The sequence below is a fragment of the Suillus discolor genome, assembly GCF_016758755.1.
Source record: "Suillus discolor strain FC423 chromosome Unknown F5147scaffold_347, whole genome shotgun sequence".
NCBI lineage: Eukaryota > Fungi > Basidiomycota > Agaricomycetes > Boletales > Suillaceae > Suillus > Suillus discolor.
Window position 1 is genome coordinate 1 of NW_024541594.1, and position 19,551 is coordinate 19,551.

At 48.8% G+C, this 19,551-nt stretch overlaps 2 protein-coding genes across 2 annotated transcripts; both read left to right on the forward strand.

Moving 5' to 3' along the window:
• Positions 1-1,043: 1,043 nt before the first annotated feature.
• F5147DRAFT_660539 (uncharacterized protein) lies at positions 1,044-5,304 on the forward strand (the record flags this gene model as incomplete). The annotated part of the gene is made up of 13 exons (XM_041434677.1): positions 1,044-1,166; positions 1,214-1,648; positions 1,699-1,960; positions 2,024-2,438; positions 2,588-2,813; positions 2,863-3,245; positions 3,293-3,421; positions 3,476-3,591; positions 3,647-3,754; positions 3,878-3,925; positions 3,953-4,419; positions 4,474-4,564; positions 4,592-5,304. 13 exons carry the CDS (start codon positions 1,044-1,046, stop codon positions 5,302-5,304), a joined length of 3,516 nt encoding a protein of 1,171 aa, XP_041284280.1.
• Positions 5,305-16,709: 11,405 nt separating this feature from the next.
• On the forward strand, positions 16,710-18,455 carry F5147DRAFT_783367 (WD40-repeat-containing domain protein; the record flags this gene model as incomplete). Its single annotated transcript, XM_041442816.1, has 7 exons — positions 16,710-16,842; positions 16,891-17,078; positions 17,138-17,213; positions 17,310-17,445; positions 17,495-17,774; positions 17,823-18,047; positions 18,099-18,455. The coding sequence occupies 7 exons, from the start codon at positions 16,710-16,712 to the stop codon at positions 18,453-18,455; spliced, it is 1,395 nt and encodes a 464-aa protein (XP_041284281.1).
• Between the last annotated feature and the right edge of the window lie 1,096 nt (positions 18,456-19,551).

The following is a 19,551-nucleotide window of genomic DNA, read 5'->3' on the forward strand; positions in this document are numbered from 1 at the left end:
TGCGCCATGCGCACATAGATCTCCTCCCCCCCAAGCCCCAGACTCAATGATAAAAGAAGGGAGAAGTGCGCCAATGCACATAAATCTCCCCAGTAATATAGATTGACTATAAAGAAGGCGTTTAGTGAAGAGATTGTTGAAAAAAAGACAACCTTATATGTGGAGGCGCCCCAATAGCCTCCCCAGTGAATATAAATTGACTAGAAAGAAGGTGTTTAGTGAAGAGACGGTTGAACAAAAACAGACCTTGATCTGCAGGCGCACCAATAGCCTCCTCAGTGAATAGAAATTGGCTAGAAAGAAGGTTTCAGTGAAGAGATGGTTGAAAAGAGGCATACCTTAGGTATCCTTTCACCGGATGAACCAAAGAAGATCAACCTATGCACCCAAATTAGAATAGAATTGGAATTAAGAGACCATACCGCGCGGTAGAGAATGAGCGCTCAGTGAGTTGTGAGCCACTTACACAGCTGCAGTCTGTGTAGGTGGCTAACAAGGTGAGCGGATGGAAGAGATGTGGTTTGAAATTGAACCGTGTGAAATTGTTGCGCCTGGCTATATGTTACAACATATTTGATGTTGTTTGTCGTGGAAAATGCCGGCGTGACACGATCACATGACTGGTTGGTTTGAAAATTCGCAAAGTCCTTTGTACTGCATTGTTTGGCACGGAAAATGCCGGCGCAACCATGGACATGATCACATGACTGGTTGATTTGAAAATTCTCAAAGTCCTTTGCGCTGCAGTTGTCTTTATGCCACCTAGAAAGAAGAACACGGCAAAGAAGTCCTGTGGCGGTTCTGCCAAGAAACTTTTGGCACCTGTCGGCTCTCCTCCGGTGCCCGCTGCGTCACACGCTGAATCGTCCACGTCATCCTTGGAGCCAGGAAGACACTAGGACAACTGAAGATCACAGTATAGTAAGTTTTTTTGCCTACTTCAAGTGTTTCATTGACTGACTGCGGGTCAGTGGTGTTTGATTTGTCGCGATGGCGCGGAAGGTGACGTTGTACTTTTTGAATGCAACGCGTGCCCCCGCGTCATGTGCAGCAAATGCATTGAGGTGCCCAAGGCCCATATCGATGATGTCCGACATACGGACGTAATATTTTTATGTCTTTCTTGTCACTCGTTGCGGACAATCAAGGAGCCCACGCCATATTTTGTGAGTCTTTCTTTATTATTCAAATTTTAAATTGATTGACTGTTCAGGGCTTCTATCATAACTTTTTGCCAGAGCAAGGAGGAACGCCTGTACTCCCAGGCTTCCTGCAGCTCAAGGGCAAGTACGAGCTGGCGTCTAGCTCCATCTTGGCAGCCACACCCCTTGCCGTCGTCCATTTTATCCTTGGTGGCAAGGACAGAATCCCGACACCCGTTCCACTCCTCTCCCATTACCTCGACAAGTTCTACCCCAGCGGCGGGTTTCTGTACATCGAGATCTTGTTCGACGTTGCTTCATATCAGCAGATCGACAACTACACCCGCGACCAGGTCCGAACGGTTTCTGAGCTCACCAGTCACCTTGGTTCCACCGGTCGCGTCTTTGCGTTTCTCTCCAACCATTCGGAAGAAGACAGTGGGTGGCTCTTTGCAGGGAAGGAGGGTCAAGGTGAGGGAGAGTATGTTGCGATGGAAGTTCAGCATGTAAGTTTAAAATTTTGGACGTTTTAACGTTATGAATTAATGTATCCTAGGTTCTCTCTACAGTGTTAAAGCCCTATGCTAGGATCCTCAAGTCCTCCCACATCGTCTTCCTGGTCTGCGGCTCTGTGGTGGCGCACGAGACACCCTACACTCAGCTCAAGGAGGCCGTTCTTCAATTCGACTTCGCGGGCGCAATCATCTTTCCCGCACCTCGCTTTCAACCTCTTGTCGCCACGAATTTTTTGGTCGCCATGATGGAACTTGTCGCGATTGAGCAACTCAGCATCCGCAGCGTGTTTCCCACTCTCCTTAGTATGTCAGGTTGCCTCGGTCAGCACACCAGCATCATCCTGATGACTCGAGTCAACATTGAAGGTTGCTGCAAACTGGAACTGACTACATTTGCGCGCGCTCACACTCAGACTTCACCTTGGGGCCTGGATATTCCTGCACAGTGCCCCCAATGCGGCTCTACCAAGAGCTGGGCCGAGAGGGTCGCTGTGACGGTTGCTGATAAGAGTCGCGACGAGGACGCCCCAGACCGTGTCTCTGTTTGCCGGTACATCTACACATGCAAGTACACCAACTGTGGTAGCATGCAAAAGTTGCCTCCCTACAAGTTGTCCGTCACCAAGCCTCCTGGGTCAATTGTCAACAGCGCAAAGACCAAGAACTGCGCTTGGTTCCAGTCGCCTTCTACTCATTTTGTACTTCAGTCTTCAGCTGTGTCTACCCAAGGCAAGCGCATGAATGAGGGGGTGCCTACTGGGACTGCCAAGAAGGCGCGCAGGTGATTTGGGTATTTACTTGACAGTGTATGTACATAATTTGAATTGAGTTATCACTTTGTCACACGGTTGATTTGGTAACGACGCGTCTTGGTTTGCATGCACGTGATCGCGTCTCCTTCAAAATTTCAACTTTTCGGCCTGGTCTAAGGTTACGCGACGCATACCCACCCTTGCCGAAAGCTCCTGACTTATACAACGTGTCATCAATGGCTGAATGGTATGCTTCTTGGGAGGGAGTACTGACTCTCCACAAAGATCAGTTTGTAAATGGGAAGAATTCCCGTCACAATTTGCTGAGACAGATCCGCAATGAAATTGTCGCAATTCATCACACAAGAGAGGATCCCGAGGATTTACCAAAGGGATTGAAAAAGGTACTGTTCATTCTGAGTATACAATGGTGCTGACATACTTGATATATAGGCTATCCGGAGGTACTACCTCCAGTTCTTAACGGACGCTGATGATCGGCGTGATGAGCAACAGATCTTGGGAGATGACTCAGAGCTGGAGGAAGAACTTGGCATGTCCCCTGAGGACAGAGAGTTGGCGGCTCGTCCTAAGGACGCAGGGTTCTACAAGAAGGAGCTTAACGCTTGGGACGTCGCACAGAAACTCTTTAAGCAGGAGATGGACGACTACGATAAGGAGCAGCAACAGAAGAAAGGCGTACAACATTCTATTAAGTATAGGACTGGACATGCGAGGGAATGGTTCAACAGCATGACCTCTGCACATCGGAAGGAGGTTGAGGAGGCGAGGGACAAGTGGAATAGGGATGGCGCCCCAGCAGAATCACAGGCGATGTAAATTGTCATTTTTTGTTCAATTTCTACTCTAACTATATTGGCAGGTATCGAAAGAAAAACCTCAAAAAAGTTCTCGATGATTTTACAGAACAGATTCGTCGTACTATGGGTTGCCGACTCGTGATGTTGGTCAGTCACAAGAAAAATGCCGATCAGACTTTAAGTGTCAAGATGTGAGTATTTATACACTCTCCTCAGTGTAAACTAACAATGTTATTGTTATTCAGTCATGAGTCTCAGCCTGTCAATCAGAAGAAATCGTTTAGCCAGAGTTCTCGAGGAAGCAAAGAATGGACGTCTGAAGGTTTTGAAAAATATGCCGAGTGGTCAAAGGCTGAATTCTGTGAGTTTTGTATTTTTTTTGGATCGGTTCAGACTGCTCAATGACCGTGTATCAGACCCCACCAATGATGATGATGACTCCTCCGATGAAGAAACGAATGATGGAAAGGATGCAATGCCCGAAGTCATCCTGGATAACCACGGTTACGCAAAGCTCCCTTCTCGTAAGGAAGTGAGCCTCAAGGGGCAACAAGAACTGGTTCGGCAAATTTTTCATGCATCTTACAGCGAGTTGTTGATTACTTCGTCTTTGTCGATTTTAACTTGACTCACCTTCCGTTTTTCAGAAGTCTTCACTGGTAGCATGAAGCCAGTACCTTGGCTCTCAATCGCCGGTGAGCCTTTGCTGTACCTGGATCCAGACTCCATCCCCAATGGTTTTACCGTGCAAGACCCATCTCATTTGAGAGTGAAGGAAATCAACAAACTTTGGGGCCATTGGGAAGCCCGGAAGGCTTCGAAGCAGAGACTCGTTATTTCTGTCGGAGCTGCAAGTGCCCACATGAACAAGTCCCTGCTCGAAAATGCTGTTTATGTAGGCGAGAAGAAATCAAAAAAGAAGTACGTAGAAGTCGACGATGAAGAAGGAGCCTCAGCTGCCCCTACACCCGTGAAACGTACAAGACGGCTGGCCGAGGACAGCTCCGAGGACAGCTCTGATGATAATCTAGCTCCATCAGCAGGCCTCGTCGCTCGACCGTCAGTTGCTCAAGAAGGCATACGCACACCAGCTACTGTGCCAATGAAAGATCGAATGTCATTCTTACGATCCCTCAGCAGCAACAGAGAGTATCTGCTTTTCATTTCGAGTATTGGTGGCTTGAAAAAGGTACGCTTGTGATTTTTACCTAGATTGGTGAAACTTGACACTCACCCGATGCAGGAACAAAGCTCTGAGGCAACCGAATGGCCTGCATGGGCGACATGGTCTTGGGAGGGATCGCACCTTCCAAACAGTGTACACTCAGAGGTTAGTGAGTTGGACACGTTCTTTGAGGTAGTCTCGTCTACGAAGATATCTGGCTTGGCGTCAGCCATGAAGGTCGGCCTAGGTCTCGGGATGCTGCTAAGAGAATGTAAGCGAGTCATCGAGTATGAGGCGGACGACGCTACCCCCAACACCCCCTCTTACCTTGGCACCTCTATTTTGGGTATCAAGACCCTCGACCTCGTTATAGAGGCAATAAACACAGCCAGAGGTGGGGTCACCCGCATGGTCAAGGCGAAGGAGGGACAACATGCTGCCATTACTGAGGCTGGTGGAGAAGAACATGGTACCGATACTGCCGCTCAGACTATTTCGACCAGGGAAGAGGAAGTGGATGACGAGAAACAAAGGGAGGAAGATGAGATGAGAAGGAAGGTTGAAGAGGAACTTCGCGAGACAGAGGAACAGAAGAAGAAAATGGCGATGCTGCAGGAGGACATGAGAAAGCTGGAGGAGAGAAAGCGAAAGCTGGAGGAGGAGAACCAGAAGCTGTTGAAACTGGTGGAAGTGGCGAACGAAAAGGACAGTGAGGGTAAGGAGCCGGAGAAGGCTGAGGAGGAGGAGGAGGAGGAGGAGGAGGAGGAGGAGGAGGAGGAGGTAGTGCAGAAAGGGAAGAAAAGAGGAAAGTCTGGGGGATCTGGAAGACCATCCAAAAAGCCTACCACTGACAATATTCGTCGATCCAGCAGAGCCAGACAGCCGTCCAAAAAGGCCATGCGCAAGTGACATAGCATAGCACATTGTATTGTTGCTGTTTTCATTCGTAAATCTAGTGGATATTACTAGGCAAAGTAATATACATTATAAGGTGGCCAGTATATAGTTGACATGGCCACTCAAGATCCTTAGACCTCATCTACAAGCAGGAGGCTGGCTGAACTGGCCAGTACTTGCTCTACATGACCGGCCAGCACCTTTATACATGCCAGTACCTGCCCTATACCCCCGGCCGGGACTCTTATACTGTGCTGGCCAGTACTTGCACTACATGACCGGCCAGCACCTTTATACATGCCAGTACCTGCCCTCTACCCCCGGCCGGGGCTCTTATACTGCTCAGTATAAGAGCCCCGGCCGGGGGTAGAGGGCAGGTACTGGCATGTATAAAGGTGCTGGCCAGTCATGTAGTGCAAGTACTGGCCAGTTCAGCCAGCCTCCTGCTTGTAAAATGAGCACATGGCCTATACCCCCGGCCGGGGCTCTTATACAGCACAGTATAAGAGTCCCGGCTGGGGGCTGTGTCATGGCTGAGCTGCCCAGTACCTGCCCTGTGTGCTCGGCCAGGGCTCTTATATGATCATATATAAGAGTGCTGGCTGGAGGCTGTGTCCTGGCTAAGCTGGCCAGTACCTGTCCAATACCCCTGGCCGGGACTCTTATACAGGGATGTATAACAGTCCTGGCCGGGGGCTATGTCATGGCTGAGCTGGCCAGTACCTGCCCTGTGTGCTCGGCCGGGGCTCCTATACGACCATGTATAAAAGTGCTGGCCAGTACCTGCTCTATGTGCTCGGCCGAGGCTCTTATACGTCCATGTATACAAGTGCTGGCCGGAGGATGTGTCCTCACTGAGCTGGCCCCTGCCCTACCACAGTTGGCCAGTACTCCTATACATAGGTGTATGAGCAGGGCTGGCCAGAGGCTGGGTCCTGGTGAAGCTGGCCAGTGCCTGCCCTATGTGCTCGGCCGAGACTCCTATACGACTGTCCATAAGAGTGCTGGCCAGAGGCTGGGTCCTGCCCTACATGGCCGGCCAGCACCCTTATATGTGGTCGTATGAGCAGTGCTGGCCGAGCACTTGTATATGGAAACATCGGCCAGTCCTAGCTCTACACACTGCCTGAGTGGTCACACAGGCTACATACCTTGCGGGTTCAAGGTACACTGGCTGTGCCTACCTCTACACACCGGCCAGCCACATATCTACCTGGACAGGCCGGTACTGGCTGGGACACATTCTACAGCCTTTTGGCACATCCGGGGCACCACTTCTACGTCCAAAGTGACTGAAGGGTCTGGACCATTGCCCGCACATAACTCATTCGTCGCCTGCTTACCTCGTGTATGACATTTGCAGATATGCGAGAATTCAAATATACACTGTTATTATCATGGATATCTAGTAATAACATATGACACCGATACGATACAATACAATACAATACAATACAAAAGATACAATCGTCAGTATGAATCATTGAGAGGGTTTAGCTAAATCTGTCAATCGCGAGATAGGGATAAAATTACTGCATGAGAGTCAGAAACCGCCCACCGTGCAAAGTGGCCAACTACCCAGGACACCTTGACTTTTTCGAGACTACTCTGTAAGTTTGTCGAGTACAACTTGGCCGGAAAATCGGGATACATCGAGAAGGGGTCATTGTGAATATCCAGCGGGAGATGTCGCTGTACAGCGAACGACATTTCTCCTGTCGTCGTACCATAGATATATATGATACTAGCGGGGACAGGGGTCAACGATCTATCTCCGTCGGGATAGAACAGAATCTGGCTGTTTCCCAGGTGTGTAGATGCCCTGCTGTAAATAATACCATCAAACTTGAGTGAGGCCCATAATACTGCTTTTCGCCGTCGGATAAGGGTATATAAATCCTCAGGCACTGCACTGGTCGTTGCCGAGTCAGGCGCCTGGACGACATCATCCATAGGATCTTCAGCAAGCTCTTGGTGGGGATCTATAGCACCCTTTGGGGCATATACTTTATCGAAAAGGACCCTGCACTCTTGGATAGCAGGCGGACAGTCCGGTCGAGCGAGCCAACGGCGAAACCTAGTAGCCTTGATATACGAACAAAGCATTGTGTTTTCGAGCTCCCCTGACAAGATATCAGTCTACTTTTTTCGTTCCGTATAATAAGGGCTCACCAAATTTGTGATTTACGGGGAGACGTTGAAGTATTCCAATCAGACGCTCGAAGGGAAAACTCCACCACGAGTGGGCGGGCCCGAATAGGAGTAGATAGTCATATAAGTGGAAAGACGCATGGTGATTTGGGCGGAGAGAGAAGGTAGGATGGATCTCCTTCAACTTTCCGACATAACCAGAGATGTACGAGCGATACGCTTTCGCTCGTCTTGCAGTCATGGTTCGTGCACATGCAATATACACCGCACCGACAAGTTCCATAGTGTGATCAAGAACAACTTTGAGGCGGACAGCGAGTTCATCGGAAGAATGTGAGGTACCGGCTCCCCACAAGCTCACAAGGGAAATAGGAAGGTAGACCATGATGAGTGATCGCCACTCATCAGCTTTAAGTGTCCCAGCAGATGCCTCTCCAAAATTACTAGGGACTGAACCAAGCCAAGTGGGGACAGATGTATCTCGAATGACATCGCAAATACGTCCAAGCACTTTTGCTGTCCCAAACTGAGGTTCGTCTTGGGGAGCAGCTAAAGGCTTTCCACGACGCTGTATATGAGCGTTAGGAAACTCAGGACAGTAAACACGATGGCGAAGAACTTACCCAGTCAAGGAGGACTTTAACATAATCTATCTTAAATGTTCTACCAGCTTTACTTGGCATACAACCCAGGGTATTGCAGACGAACTTCAACGGTTCCGTATTCTTGTGCAACAGAGAGTCCTTCAGCTTGTTATAACAAGCCTCTTCGTCGGAAATACTCATCTGGGAAACAAGGAGAGTCTGGATCGCAGATATCTGCGTCATTTCCTTCGACGTCATTGTCCCGGGAGGCACTTCGCCAAAATCATACGTAAATGCGGGAATGACAGAAGTCGATGCGGTTGACCTCGAAGTCAAACCAAGTAGATTACGAGTGTGGTGAGGAACTAAGCCTTCCAATAGGCAGTGCATTGGATCAACAACCAGTTGCCGAGAGGGGTCCCAGTATGGTAGATGCCAAAGCTCGGAATAACGCACGCCGTGAGCCTTGAACAATGTTTCACGTTCACCGGACGTGGCAGCGTCTCTCCACTGCTCCGCATATACTCGGAGTTCGTCTCTATTGCGAGGTTTCCAATTCTCGAAGTCTACTCTTCCATAAGTAGACTTGTGGTAGCAATCACATGCACTACAGTAAAAATGACTACTAACTCCGGCCAGAGAAGTGATATGTCGAGCAGCAGGAAGGTCACAAACAACCAGGGCAACGGCACTTCGAGTAACGCGGCCGTCAGGGTAACAGGCAGTTTTGGAGAATTTGACACCGCACTTCCATGCGTCTACTAAGTCGTTGATGAGCGGTCGGATGTAGTGGTTGAGATTTTCTAGTGATGGCTGCTTCGGACCTGGGATGATGCCTGCAACATACATGTTCTCCGGCTTGTATCTAATATCCAACGGTAGATTCAAGCACGCCATGGAGATGATTCCACAGGATGTGCTAGCTCCGCGTATATTCAACCCTTCCGGATTGAAGAAGTCCACAAAAAGGGCGAAGGCATAGCGCCCTTCCTCTCCTCTGTCAACAAAAAGCAAGCCTGGCTCCGGGCCACCAAACTGACGGAGGAATTGAGATTCAAATGGATTTTTGACGAAGGGCGGATGAGGAGAGTTAATGGATTCCATGAGATCATCGCACGCCTGATCCATTACAGCCTCGATATCTCTACGCGAGAGGAGACTAGCAAGATAATCTTTGAAGTCGTGGTACAAGAAAATCTTCTTGGGCCTGGGTTCTCCGTCAGCGCCGACAAGTAAATCTTCGCCACATTCGGTCTCGGGAGTAGGACAATGTGTGCAACATTTGGGGTATGTTGGGGTGGTTGAGCCTGGCGCATAAATCGGCGCGTAGGTGCAATGACAACTGCAAACGGCATACGGGATGGTTGTCCCGGTAAGGTGGAATTTTGCCTCCGCACTTTCCGATGTTAATGGGATCTGCTTGAGGATGTTTTCGTGTGACGAGCTAAGACTACCGTCCGACTTCCGAAATGCAAGGAACAGTATGATGATGATAATCTTCACAATCAAATCGCAGCTACTCCTGCTCATTCCCATGATAACCCTACATGCGACACAAAGTAATAAGACGACTTGGCTGATTTCATCTGATCGATCAACTGAAACCTGAAAGGTATCTATCGTACAATAAGCAAAGAACCCGTGACCCACATGCTCGTTGCTTACTGGTATCAATCTCGATGGGTACCAGCACATCGTCAGACGGCTTATGCCTGCTGATCTGGGCGGCCAAGTCATCAATCTGAGTGATGATTGCCTGCTTTCGCGCCATTATGACATCTGCCCGTCGACTGACATTCTCGACAGCTTTGCGAAGCAAAGGTACCTTGCGGCCAGCGTCATTAAGGTTACCAGAATCCAGTAGCAAGCGGAAGATCCGTTGAATTCGGGACTCGATGTTGTCAAGGACATCTAATGCCCTCATGGTTCGCCGATCGCGTTCCTTCTTGGATACTTTCTCGCCAGCACCCTTGCGGGTTGACTTCAAGGGTGGTGACAATGTTAACCGCCCGAGTTCATCCACCAGAACACAGACATGGGATGGAGCGATGCTGCTGCCAGCGGTGGTGCATGCGGAAAGATTAGAGGTGACGGCCACGGGCTCAGCATGTTCAGCCTTTACACGCTGGACATGAGCAGCGATTAAGCGTTCTGCCATCAACACTCCTTTTGGTGCGCCTGATTCGTTGCATCCGCCCCTGGTAATACACTCCTGACACATGCATCATTTGAGCGATGGACGGGACGCAGGCATCAGGTGAATGACGACAGTATGTACCGTCGTCTATGGGTGATGGTTAAGTCTAGAAGAGTAAAGACCGGGATATGACCATTTAAATACGATAAAAGAACAAGGACAAAGTGGGGGCGACTCACAACAACGTAAAATTTACAAGGAAAGCAAGGCAACAAAGTACAACGTGCCTACTTACATGGGCGCCGATAATGATAAACGAATGCGGATGAACGTTCTGAGTATTTGCCAGAAGGAGCGTAGCCACGCGGGAACGGAAATGGAATAAAGGTCCGGTGGAGGCAGGCGACGAAAGGATGGCATGACAGTACATACCGTCATGCCAAATATTATCGATGATAGATGAGGCCCCAGCAGTCGAAGTCGGCTCCTCATAGAAATGGAAGAAACAGAGGCGAGCGACAACACGACAGTACATACCATCGTGCCAGGACAATAAAGGATGACTACTACGCTGAGAGCAGTAAACTGCACTCACGTGACTAAAGCCTAACTTATGCAATCAACAAGCCTCAACACAACCACCTCCAAGTCCTTTTCGACTGATCAACTCTGAACGCTCGGTGGTATGTACTGCCGAGTCTGAGTCGAGTCCAAGTCTTCCTCCCACTACCCAGCGGTCTGTACTGCTGAGAAGTGTCGGGTTATTGTCCTCGCCTGACCATTTTCGGCTCAGCTAAAACCCTGTGGTCGACGCAGTTACCGGGCGACGACAAGCAGTCCTTCAAGCACCTCAGTCAAGCGAATTTTTCTGGCAGTCAGTTGCCTGCTCGCAACATATTTATATTCAGCTCCCAATTGTTTCGCGGGTTTTTGTTTACCTAGGTTCTTGATCTTTTGTTTTAGCGACTCCTGTATTACTACTTGTAGCACTATGTGCTCATCTTTTTGTAGTCACTTTGAATCTGATAATCCGACCTCTCCTAATATGATTCTACCCTTGACCTTCGACGTACTTTCCTTACTTTCCACATCACTCCCGGCGTGAACCGCCGTATGTACCGTCGCATGTCCTTTCATTGCCTACCTCCAAGTTCGATGGTCTCATCTCTCACACGACGGTATGTACCGTCGTGTCATCGAGTCATCCTTTTGTTACCTGACACATTGATTATTGATTTACATCCTTTGGAGCATACATACAATACATACACTACACTACCGCAACCTGCATCCATTTGAATCTTTTGTCTGAGATTGATAACTTCTCGACCTGACGTTTGCTGAGGCCCATGAGCCATTCTTCGCTATACAAGGCTTTTGGCAATTCCTCAGCTGGTACCCTGGAGGTCTTCGGATTCCCGGCTGCGCGTATCCTTTTCATTGGCTTTGAGCCTTGGGGGGCGAATATATCGTCATCCGCAAGCCTCTGGTGATCGACGATATCCAATTCGCGTTCTACCGCACGACGCCATACCATGTTCTTGACCCGAAGGACTGTTTCAATATCATTCTCCAAATCGCTCTCTTCCGAACTCATACCACATTCTCCCAACGTCTTCACTAGTTGCTGAAGCCACTGCCACGCTGGGAGGTCCTCTTCTTTATCATCGGTCTTCTGCTTAACGAGATGGTCAAGAACTGTTGCTCTACGGAGATATTTCTGAGAAAGTATCAGTGCTAGAACCGTCTGGATATTGCGAGCATACGTTTCTGCGACGTGTCGTTTGACGAGTCACCTTCAATAATTCGTCCTTCTTCGCGATTAACCTCTCCTCTACCTCCGCGGGAGTTTCCAGCACACCCTTTGCCGTGACCTTAGGCTGGGCACACGTCCAGACCGTACGCAGTCGCTTGTAGCGATCTCGAAGAATTTTCCTGAAATACGCCTCTGACCTGGCGAATGGCCACCTCTCTTCATCGCCCCTTCTCCGTAATTCTCCAAGTAGCAGATCGATGATTCTACTATTCCAGGGGGTTTTGGACCCGTTCTTGGTATCGAACGCGAGGTTTTTCAGATCAGGACCTGGGCCATCTTCATATTCATATGAATACACATCCTCACGACGAGCTGCCTCATGGGCTATGAAATCAGCATCTTGAGAAATGTTGAACATATCTTTGAAGAGACGCCGCACTTCTCCCTACTTCGCCGTAAGTGTGGGAGCTTCTATATGATGTTGGGCTTACCAGCAGGAAGTCTCTTTCGTAGTTTGATTCGCTTGCCTTTTCACGCTGTACTTCTTCCTCCTCTGTCTTTCTCCTCCGGGGACTGCGCTTTTTGAGACCCGAAAATTCTTTGTCGACGAGAACGCGTCTCAGTGCAGCCTCCACACCTCTTGCGATTGCGTCCTCCATGCTGAGGCTGGCACGAGGCGATGGATTGTGCTGCTCAGGTGGTGGTACATCTTCTTCGGATGATTCACGAGGGACTTCCTCGGTGTTCACCTACTGTCGTCAAATCTTGTATCGCAGCCAACAGCATCAGACCCTTACCTCTGCTACTATTGATACAAGGCGAGTCCTGCGTGATACTCCACGAGTTCTCTTTATCCTTCTAATCGCATCAAGGCATGGGGTACCTAACGACGGTTTTGCGGATGGTGCGGATGACTGCCCTGTGTCTCTCCGCAGAGGGGGGTCATTATCAATTTCTATATCATCGTCCTGTACCCTGTGACGCCTGGCAAATCGTTGTTCCATCCTGGCCAGCTCGCTCTCTTTTTCCGCCTGGAGTGCATTCAAGCAGATTTCAGCATATTGCCTGTGAGTTTATGAAACAACATTCTCACCTTCAACTTCTCAATTTCATGCTGTAGTCTCCTTTCCATCTCCGTGAAGATGGCACTCGATTGTTCTCGACACTACCTTGATCGTCATGAACCATTTTCTTGTTAAGTTGTTTAGCTCACCTCTTCTTCTTTCCTTTTCCTTAATTCTTCCTCTCGCCTGGCCAGTTCTTCACCCAGCTCTGCTTCTCGCCGCCTCAATTCTTGTGTAAATCGCTCGCGAGTTTCCTCCAGGATTTTATGCATGCCAGCGTCTATTGCCTCGCGATTCGCCTGGCTGAGTGTTTCGCGACTTTCTCTGATATAATCTTCAAGTTGCTTCTGCTGTTGGGCGCGGTTCTCTTGCTGCTGAGCGTGGTTCTCCTGCCATGCCACGATGTCAACATGCATTGTCTGTCGAACGCTGCAAAGGAATTACCTCGAGTTCTTGGTGGACCTTTTCTAGTTGCTCTTCCCGCTCTCTTAGAGCTGCTTCCCACTGCTTTTTTATATCGTTTTGCTACGGCCACCGTCACATATTGGTAATTTGCAGTAAGATACTACGAACCATCTGCATTTCACGCCTCATAGTGTTGATCTGCTCCTCTTGACTGTATACGGTCTGGCGCAATGTCTCTGAGTAGTCGACTTCTTTAATGCGACGCTTGTCCGATGTCTGTATAGACTGAGCTAGTTATTAACTTCTCTGTACTAGTCGTACCTTATCGACGACCTGCTTTTGTTGTACATGCAGCCTTTCCCTCTTGTCGAGAACCGTCCTTGTGGCGGGCGGGCTTGTGACATCCTCTACAGTCTCTTCAAGGTCCATCTGGTCTATCTCCCCGCTTGATCTAATTGGAGGTACCGTATTGACGATCATATTGGAAGGCTGACTTGTATCGTCTTCCATGGCATCGTCAAATAAGCCTACATCGTTGTATGTTTGAACATCTTCCGGAAGAAAGCGCGTTCGTACTGACATGGCAATAGGAATTGTGATTTAGGTTTGGACGTATATGTCTTTACTTTATATGCAGCCTTATCGCGCGCTTTTCGGTCATGAGTCGGGATTGAGATTGAACAAGGAATATATTAGGTTTGGCTTTGAATTAATTTGAGTTCAAAAAGTCACAAGTTAACACTTATTGTTTATTGTCGTAGTTAATATCCTGGTTAATCAAGACAATAGCTATTGTCGTGTGCGATGTGCTCGGTTCAAAGTCATGCTCGGTTCAAAGTCGTGTACGGTGGGTGTGTGGTTGGTGTGCTCGGTTCAAAGGGGAACTACTATAAAATCCAACTTTCATCGCCCACTTTCATCGCCCATTCCCTCACGTTATCCTTAGCGCTGGTCGCCTTGTCACTTATTTTTGTCATTCCTTTGCTGCAATGGTCAACACTCGCGGGTATATCTTCCCTACGTCGTTTGTAAGTTACCTTACCTCACCTCACTCCTGATCCTCGCTGACAGCTGTATAAGACTCCAGAGCTCCATTTGCGTTGTAGGCTGTATTCTGCGTCGGGGAGTAAACCTCGCCAGGTCACTATGTTGACGCGATGCTCCAATCGCTCGCGCAAAGCCCAACGCTTTCCCGTTGTTGAGAGCCTCCTGAATTACGCTGCCGTGCAGCCTTACGTGCATAATTGTTTTGTTACCCTACATGAAGGGAGACACATTTACCAGTTTTGCGTCTTCTTCAAGCGACACTGTCGTCTGGGAGTCAACCCCCTTCTTAGCAGCGTAGAACACATATTCCGAGGTGACGCAGTTGTGATGAGGGTTGGCGTTAGCAGTGGCTCTGTTGTGAATATGCGAGGCAGGGACAATGCGCTCGCTGACTTTATCATGCATCAGTGAGTTCAGTAGATGGTCATTCCTTGAGCCTCGTTGATCTGGTACCTGTCAGATTTACACGATACATTAAACATCATTTTCGAGCAAGGATCCCACGCACTCTCACGTTTGTGAAGCCACTAAGCACTCGGCTCAACCATCGGCTGGTTTCCAGGTTTCATGAGGCGGTAGTTTGATACTTGAAAGTGATTGTATAATGATTGTAGTAAATAATAAATGAGGTTCGCCCAGAGGGCTGCTGTCATGAAGGATACGCAAACAACGAGGGACGCTATAACAGTGACCACAGGATAACGCACACGACGGTACATACCGTCGTAGATGGCTGGTCGACGATCGGTGGGCCTGTGGGGTCAGAGTAGCAAGGTTGAATTCGGTAAAAGGGAGGGAGGTAGCTATTAAGAGAAATGATTTACGACAGTACATACCGTCGTGTCAGGAATGACCCATCAACGGCTGAGTCGTAACTCGAGTTCAGGTCTTTCTACATGCATCCCTACAGTCTATCACTCCGCTTAATTTTTGCTCAACGTGCCCTTATTCGAGACTAGGTCCCAACAAATATCATGCTGACATTTTCTACGGAGTAATTTACGATATTGATATAGGGGACAGGATGAATCAAGTGGCCTGTAGATTAGCATTAGCCCTGACCTTCGCAATAATAATAGAGCTCACAGGCGATGTATGTGTCTTCCTCTTGCTCTTGCCCAAAGCCATCCCTGCTTCCTTCTGCCTAGCACGTCCCGACGTGTATTTCAGATGCATCATGATGATATCATTCACCGGCCAGCAACTACTGTAGTTGTCTAGGTCGGGAGAAAGCATCAACAGCCTAATAGATCATGAGATTGTGGATGATCGCCATAGAAGGTGTACTGACTTTGTCGCGCACATATCTCAGGAGCGCAGGGCTTTGGGAAGAGGCGCACTTTGTGGTATCGAGATGTTCCTCGACAAGGTGGTGCATAGATTTCTTGAGGCGTTGATTTAGTAAGCAGCAGACCGCAGTGAGAACATGTCACTAACCTTGAATTTCGTGTATGCCTTTGGACTCCAGTTTAAACTCTCCTGGAGCGTGTATCCTCCCCACCCCGGACGACCAGGTTCGCCAGGGGGCTTGGGTATCTTTGAGTCTTCTGATAGACTCGCGGCCGAAGTAGACGAGCCACTGTCTGACACCGAATCAATGGAGTCGGAAGAATCGGAAGATACGGGTGACCGAGAAGAAAACCGCTCCAATGAGACTCTCTTCGGGTACGGCGAGAAACAACGATTGGTCTTGGATGATGGCACCGCAAGTTTGATCTCAGGCGTGCCCTTGAGGGCAGGAATAGGTGGGACGATGGTGCTAGCTTTGGCAGGGAGAATCTCGTCGGAGATGAGTATAGTTGGGTGATGAGTACTTCCAAATAACTCAAGCTGGTCGGTAAGCATGGGAGGAAACGGTGGTGGAGCACCAGGCTCTTGGTCGTAGAAGGGAGAGACAGGAATCGTTGTGTTGCGCATGACGGTGGCGATGTGAGCGGGTATGAACGAAGGTAACCTTCTAGCAAGATTTATGAGTATGGCACCACTTCGACTGCCATATTGGGTTGAAACAATAACCAATTACGGATCAACAAATACGTTGTCCAGGACGGCGATGACAAAAAAGATGAGAATAGAAAGTACAATGGATTTTAATAGACGACTGTAATATAAGATTGGCCCTAAGTTGCTCATGAAAAAACCGAACACAAAAGTCAGCAAAATGATCGCCATGGAATCATGAACAAAAGTTTACTAAAACAAATAGAGTCATTATACAAATAGGCTGCGAGTTAATGAGCTGGCAATTACAATTGATAAGATTATACGCGACAATGTCTCTCTTTGCCTGGTCACTCTTCACGAAATCAACGCAACACTTCCAACATCGAGCGTGCCTCTCTACCTATGGCGGTTCTATCCATGCGCTTGCAATTTCCAATGATGGCCAAGCTCTTGCATGTGGTGGTAACTCACATGCGTTCTAATTATGGCAGGGTGCTAACAAACAAGTAGGCACCGAGGGCGTTAAACTCTGGGATACCAGATCACGAAAAGAACTCACATGCTCTCCCCTTAACTGCGAGTCGCGGGGTACAGTCAGCTGCGCTGTCTGGATCACCACAAGACTAGGCATGGCGGAAACACTTTGTTATGGAACCGGTTTAGGTTATGTGGCATTCTTGCGGCGTAGCCCAATAGATGTAAGAGAATCCTAGTTCATCGTTAGGCCTTCGCCTGACATCAACAGATGCATTTTCAGGAGATTTGCGTTAGGAGACTCGGATCGGGCTTTGAAATTACTTGCATGTCATGGGATCCGACGTCCTCCGACGCAGGTGCGCGGATAGCAATCGGAACGAGGGACAAAATAGTTCAGGTCCTTGTCCTCAACACAAATTCGCAACTGCAGGCTGTGTTTTCAGTGTGACTAGACAACACAGTACCTAAGTCTGTCGCATTTGCAGACGACCGAGGTGTCTATGCATTTGGACTGTACGATGGTAATTTCATCAAGTTGAATGGCGACGACGGCACGGTGGTGAAGGAGTATACCTGTAAATCAGTGATGTCAGTCCACAGCTCACGATCAATATACAAATCACTAACATTCTGTCAGCGGTCACGCAGCCGTCAATCAGAAGAGAGGCGTGTTCGTGGTCGACAACGCAGCAGACGGTTTTACGCTGTACCGACTTGACGGCAACGAGGAGCCAGTTCGAACATTCGTAACTGCTCCTCCGAGTGTGTCAGTACCCAAACAGGTGGCATTCGGAGCAGAAGGAAGATTGATTGTAGGAGGAAGCGACAATGGATCAGTGTATGTATTTGAAAGGAAGACAGGCAAGCTACTTGACACTCTTCGCCACTCCAATGGAGGCCTGGTGCAGACCATCGCTGTAGGTATTGAATTTTTGCCAAGGATAAGATATTGACAATCTTCTAAGACCCGAGATATTGATGGGCACTGCACAGTCGCCACTGCATCACCAGCGCTAGGCCGCGGCAAAGCCACAATTAACTTATGGGTCCACGACTATAGCATAGGAAAGGCGACTCTTACCTCTAAAGATTCCTGGTCATTATTACATATGCTGAAGCGCATGTTTACGCTTCTGGTTCACTTGAGTGCCTTGGCGCTCATCGTCTCCTTTCTGATAACCAGCTACTCTGTGAGTCAATGGTTGGCTCGGCGACAATTGGCTTAACTGACATACCTGCAGGACACGGTGGTGACATGGTCAATAGACATCGCCCAGCGCATGAGACCAATGCACATGTTCATCTTTCCCGCTAGCAACCCTCCACAAAGTGCAGTATTTGAAGAAGCACCATATATCCAAGAGGCGGTACGTGAAAAGAGCGACATCTTGATACTCCATGAACTGGCCGAAAAGCTCATGGAAGTCATTCGAGAAGCAAAACGAGATGCGGGCGAGGATCTTCATCATGTAATAAAACACGACATCACCGCCGAAGTAGAAAGGGTCTTCCATCAGGCAGTGCAGGCAAGAAAGGATGACATCAGAGGAACTCGGAGAGGACAGGATGGTTCGGGGAAGGAGGTTATTCTCGTTTAGTAGATTTTGCGAATTGCTAGTTGCTATCCCGTAAATCCCTCCACGGCAACGTGGAGGAATGACTGAAGAACAAAATCCCCTGACGGGTGAAATGGCGTGTTGGGTGGGTAAAGCGCAAAAGTACTGAGGCACCCAAGGTACGCCATAATTGGAGGTTTGAGGAAGTCCGCCACGCTGAATTGGAGGTTGTCGCTAGCACATCATAGCAGTACAGACCGCTAGGTGGCATAATGGCAGTGGGTGGTAAAGCGCAAAAGTAACGAGGCACCCAAGGTACGCCCTATTAGAGGTTTGAGGAAGTCCGCCGCGCTGAATTGGAGGTTGTCGCTAGCACATCCTAGCAGTACAAACCGCTAGGTGGCATAATGGCAGATGTCTGCTCGAAGAGTTAAGTATGAGACTCAGTCTAAATCAAAAAGCCACTCACCACGTAGTTATCGCCTATTTCTCAGAAGCACAACGACAGTACAGACCCTGGGTGATGCGGCCAGTCGAGCAAGGAGAAGAGAAGACGGTGGGAGCTAAGACTCAGCAGTACATACCGCTGAGCTTTGGAGACTTGAAGCAAATGAAGACTTGGTTAGGTTAGGACGTTTTGTTTGACTTTGTTTGACTTTGTTTTACCTATCCCATCCATTCTACCTTGACACACATCTACATCTCCCCTGGCGCGACGGTTTGTACTGTCGCGTTCGTATTAATCTCGTACACATATCCTCTAGGTCTTCTCTCCCACAGGTACTAGGGCGACAGTTTGTACTGTCGCGTTCGCGTCTATCTTGTATACACCTCCCCTCCTAGGTCCTGGCGCGACGGTTTGTACTGTCAGCGTTCTTGTCTACTTTGCATCCATCTCTCCAGACCCGCCGTAACGCTCGGGACCAATCTCATCCATCACCCGTGCTTCATCATGGCTCCTGACCTCTGCGTTTTCGTACATGAAGCGCAAATTTTCACATCCTTTAATACATCGCTTCCTGCTGTGATTCCCCCTATCCCTCGACCTTGGAATCCAGTATTAGAGTCGGATTGCTCTCCTGAAAATATCAAAGATGCTTTAACTACACAGTGGGCTACGAATCGCGCCCATGGTTTC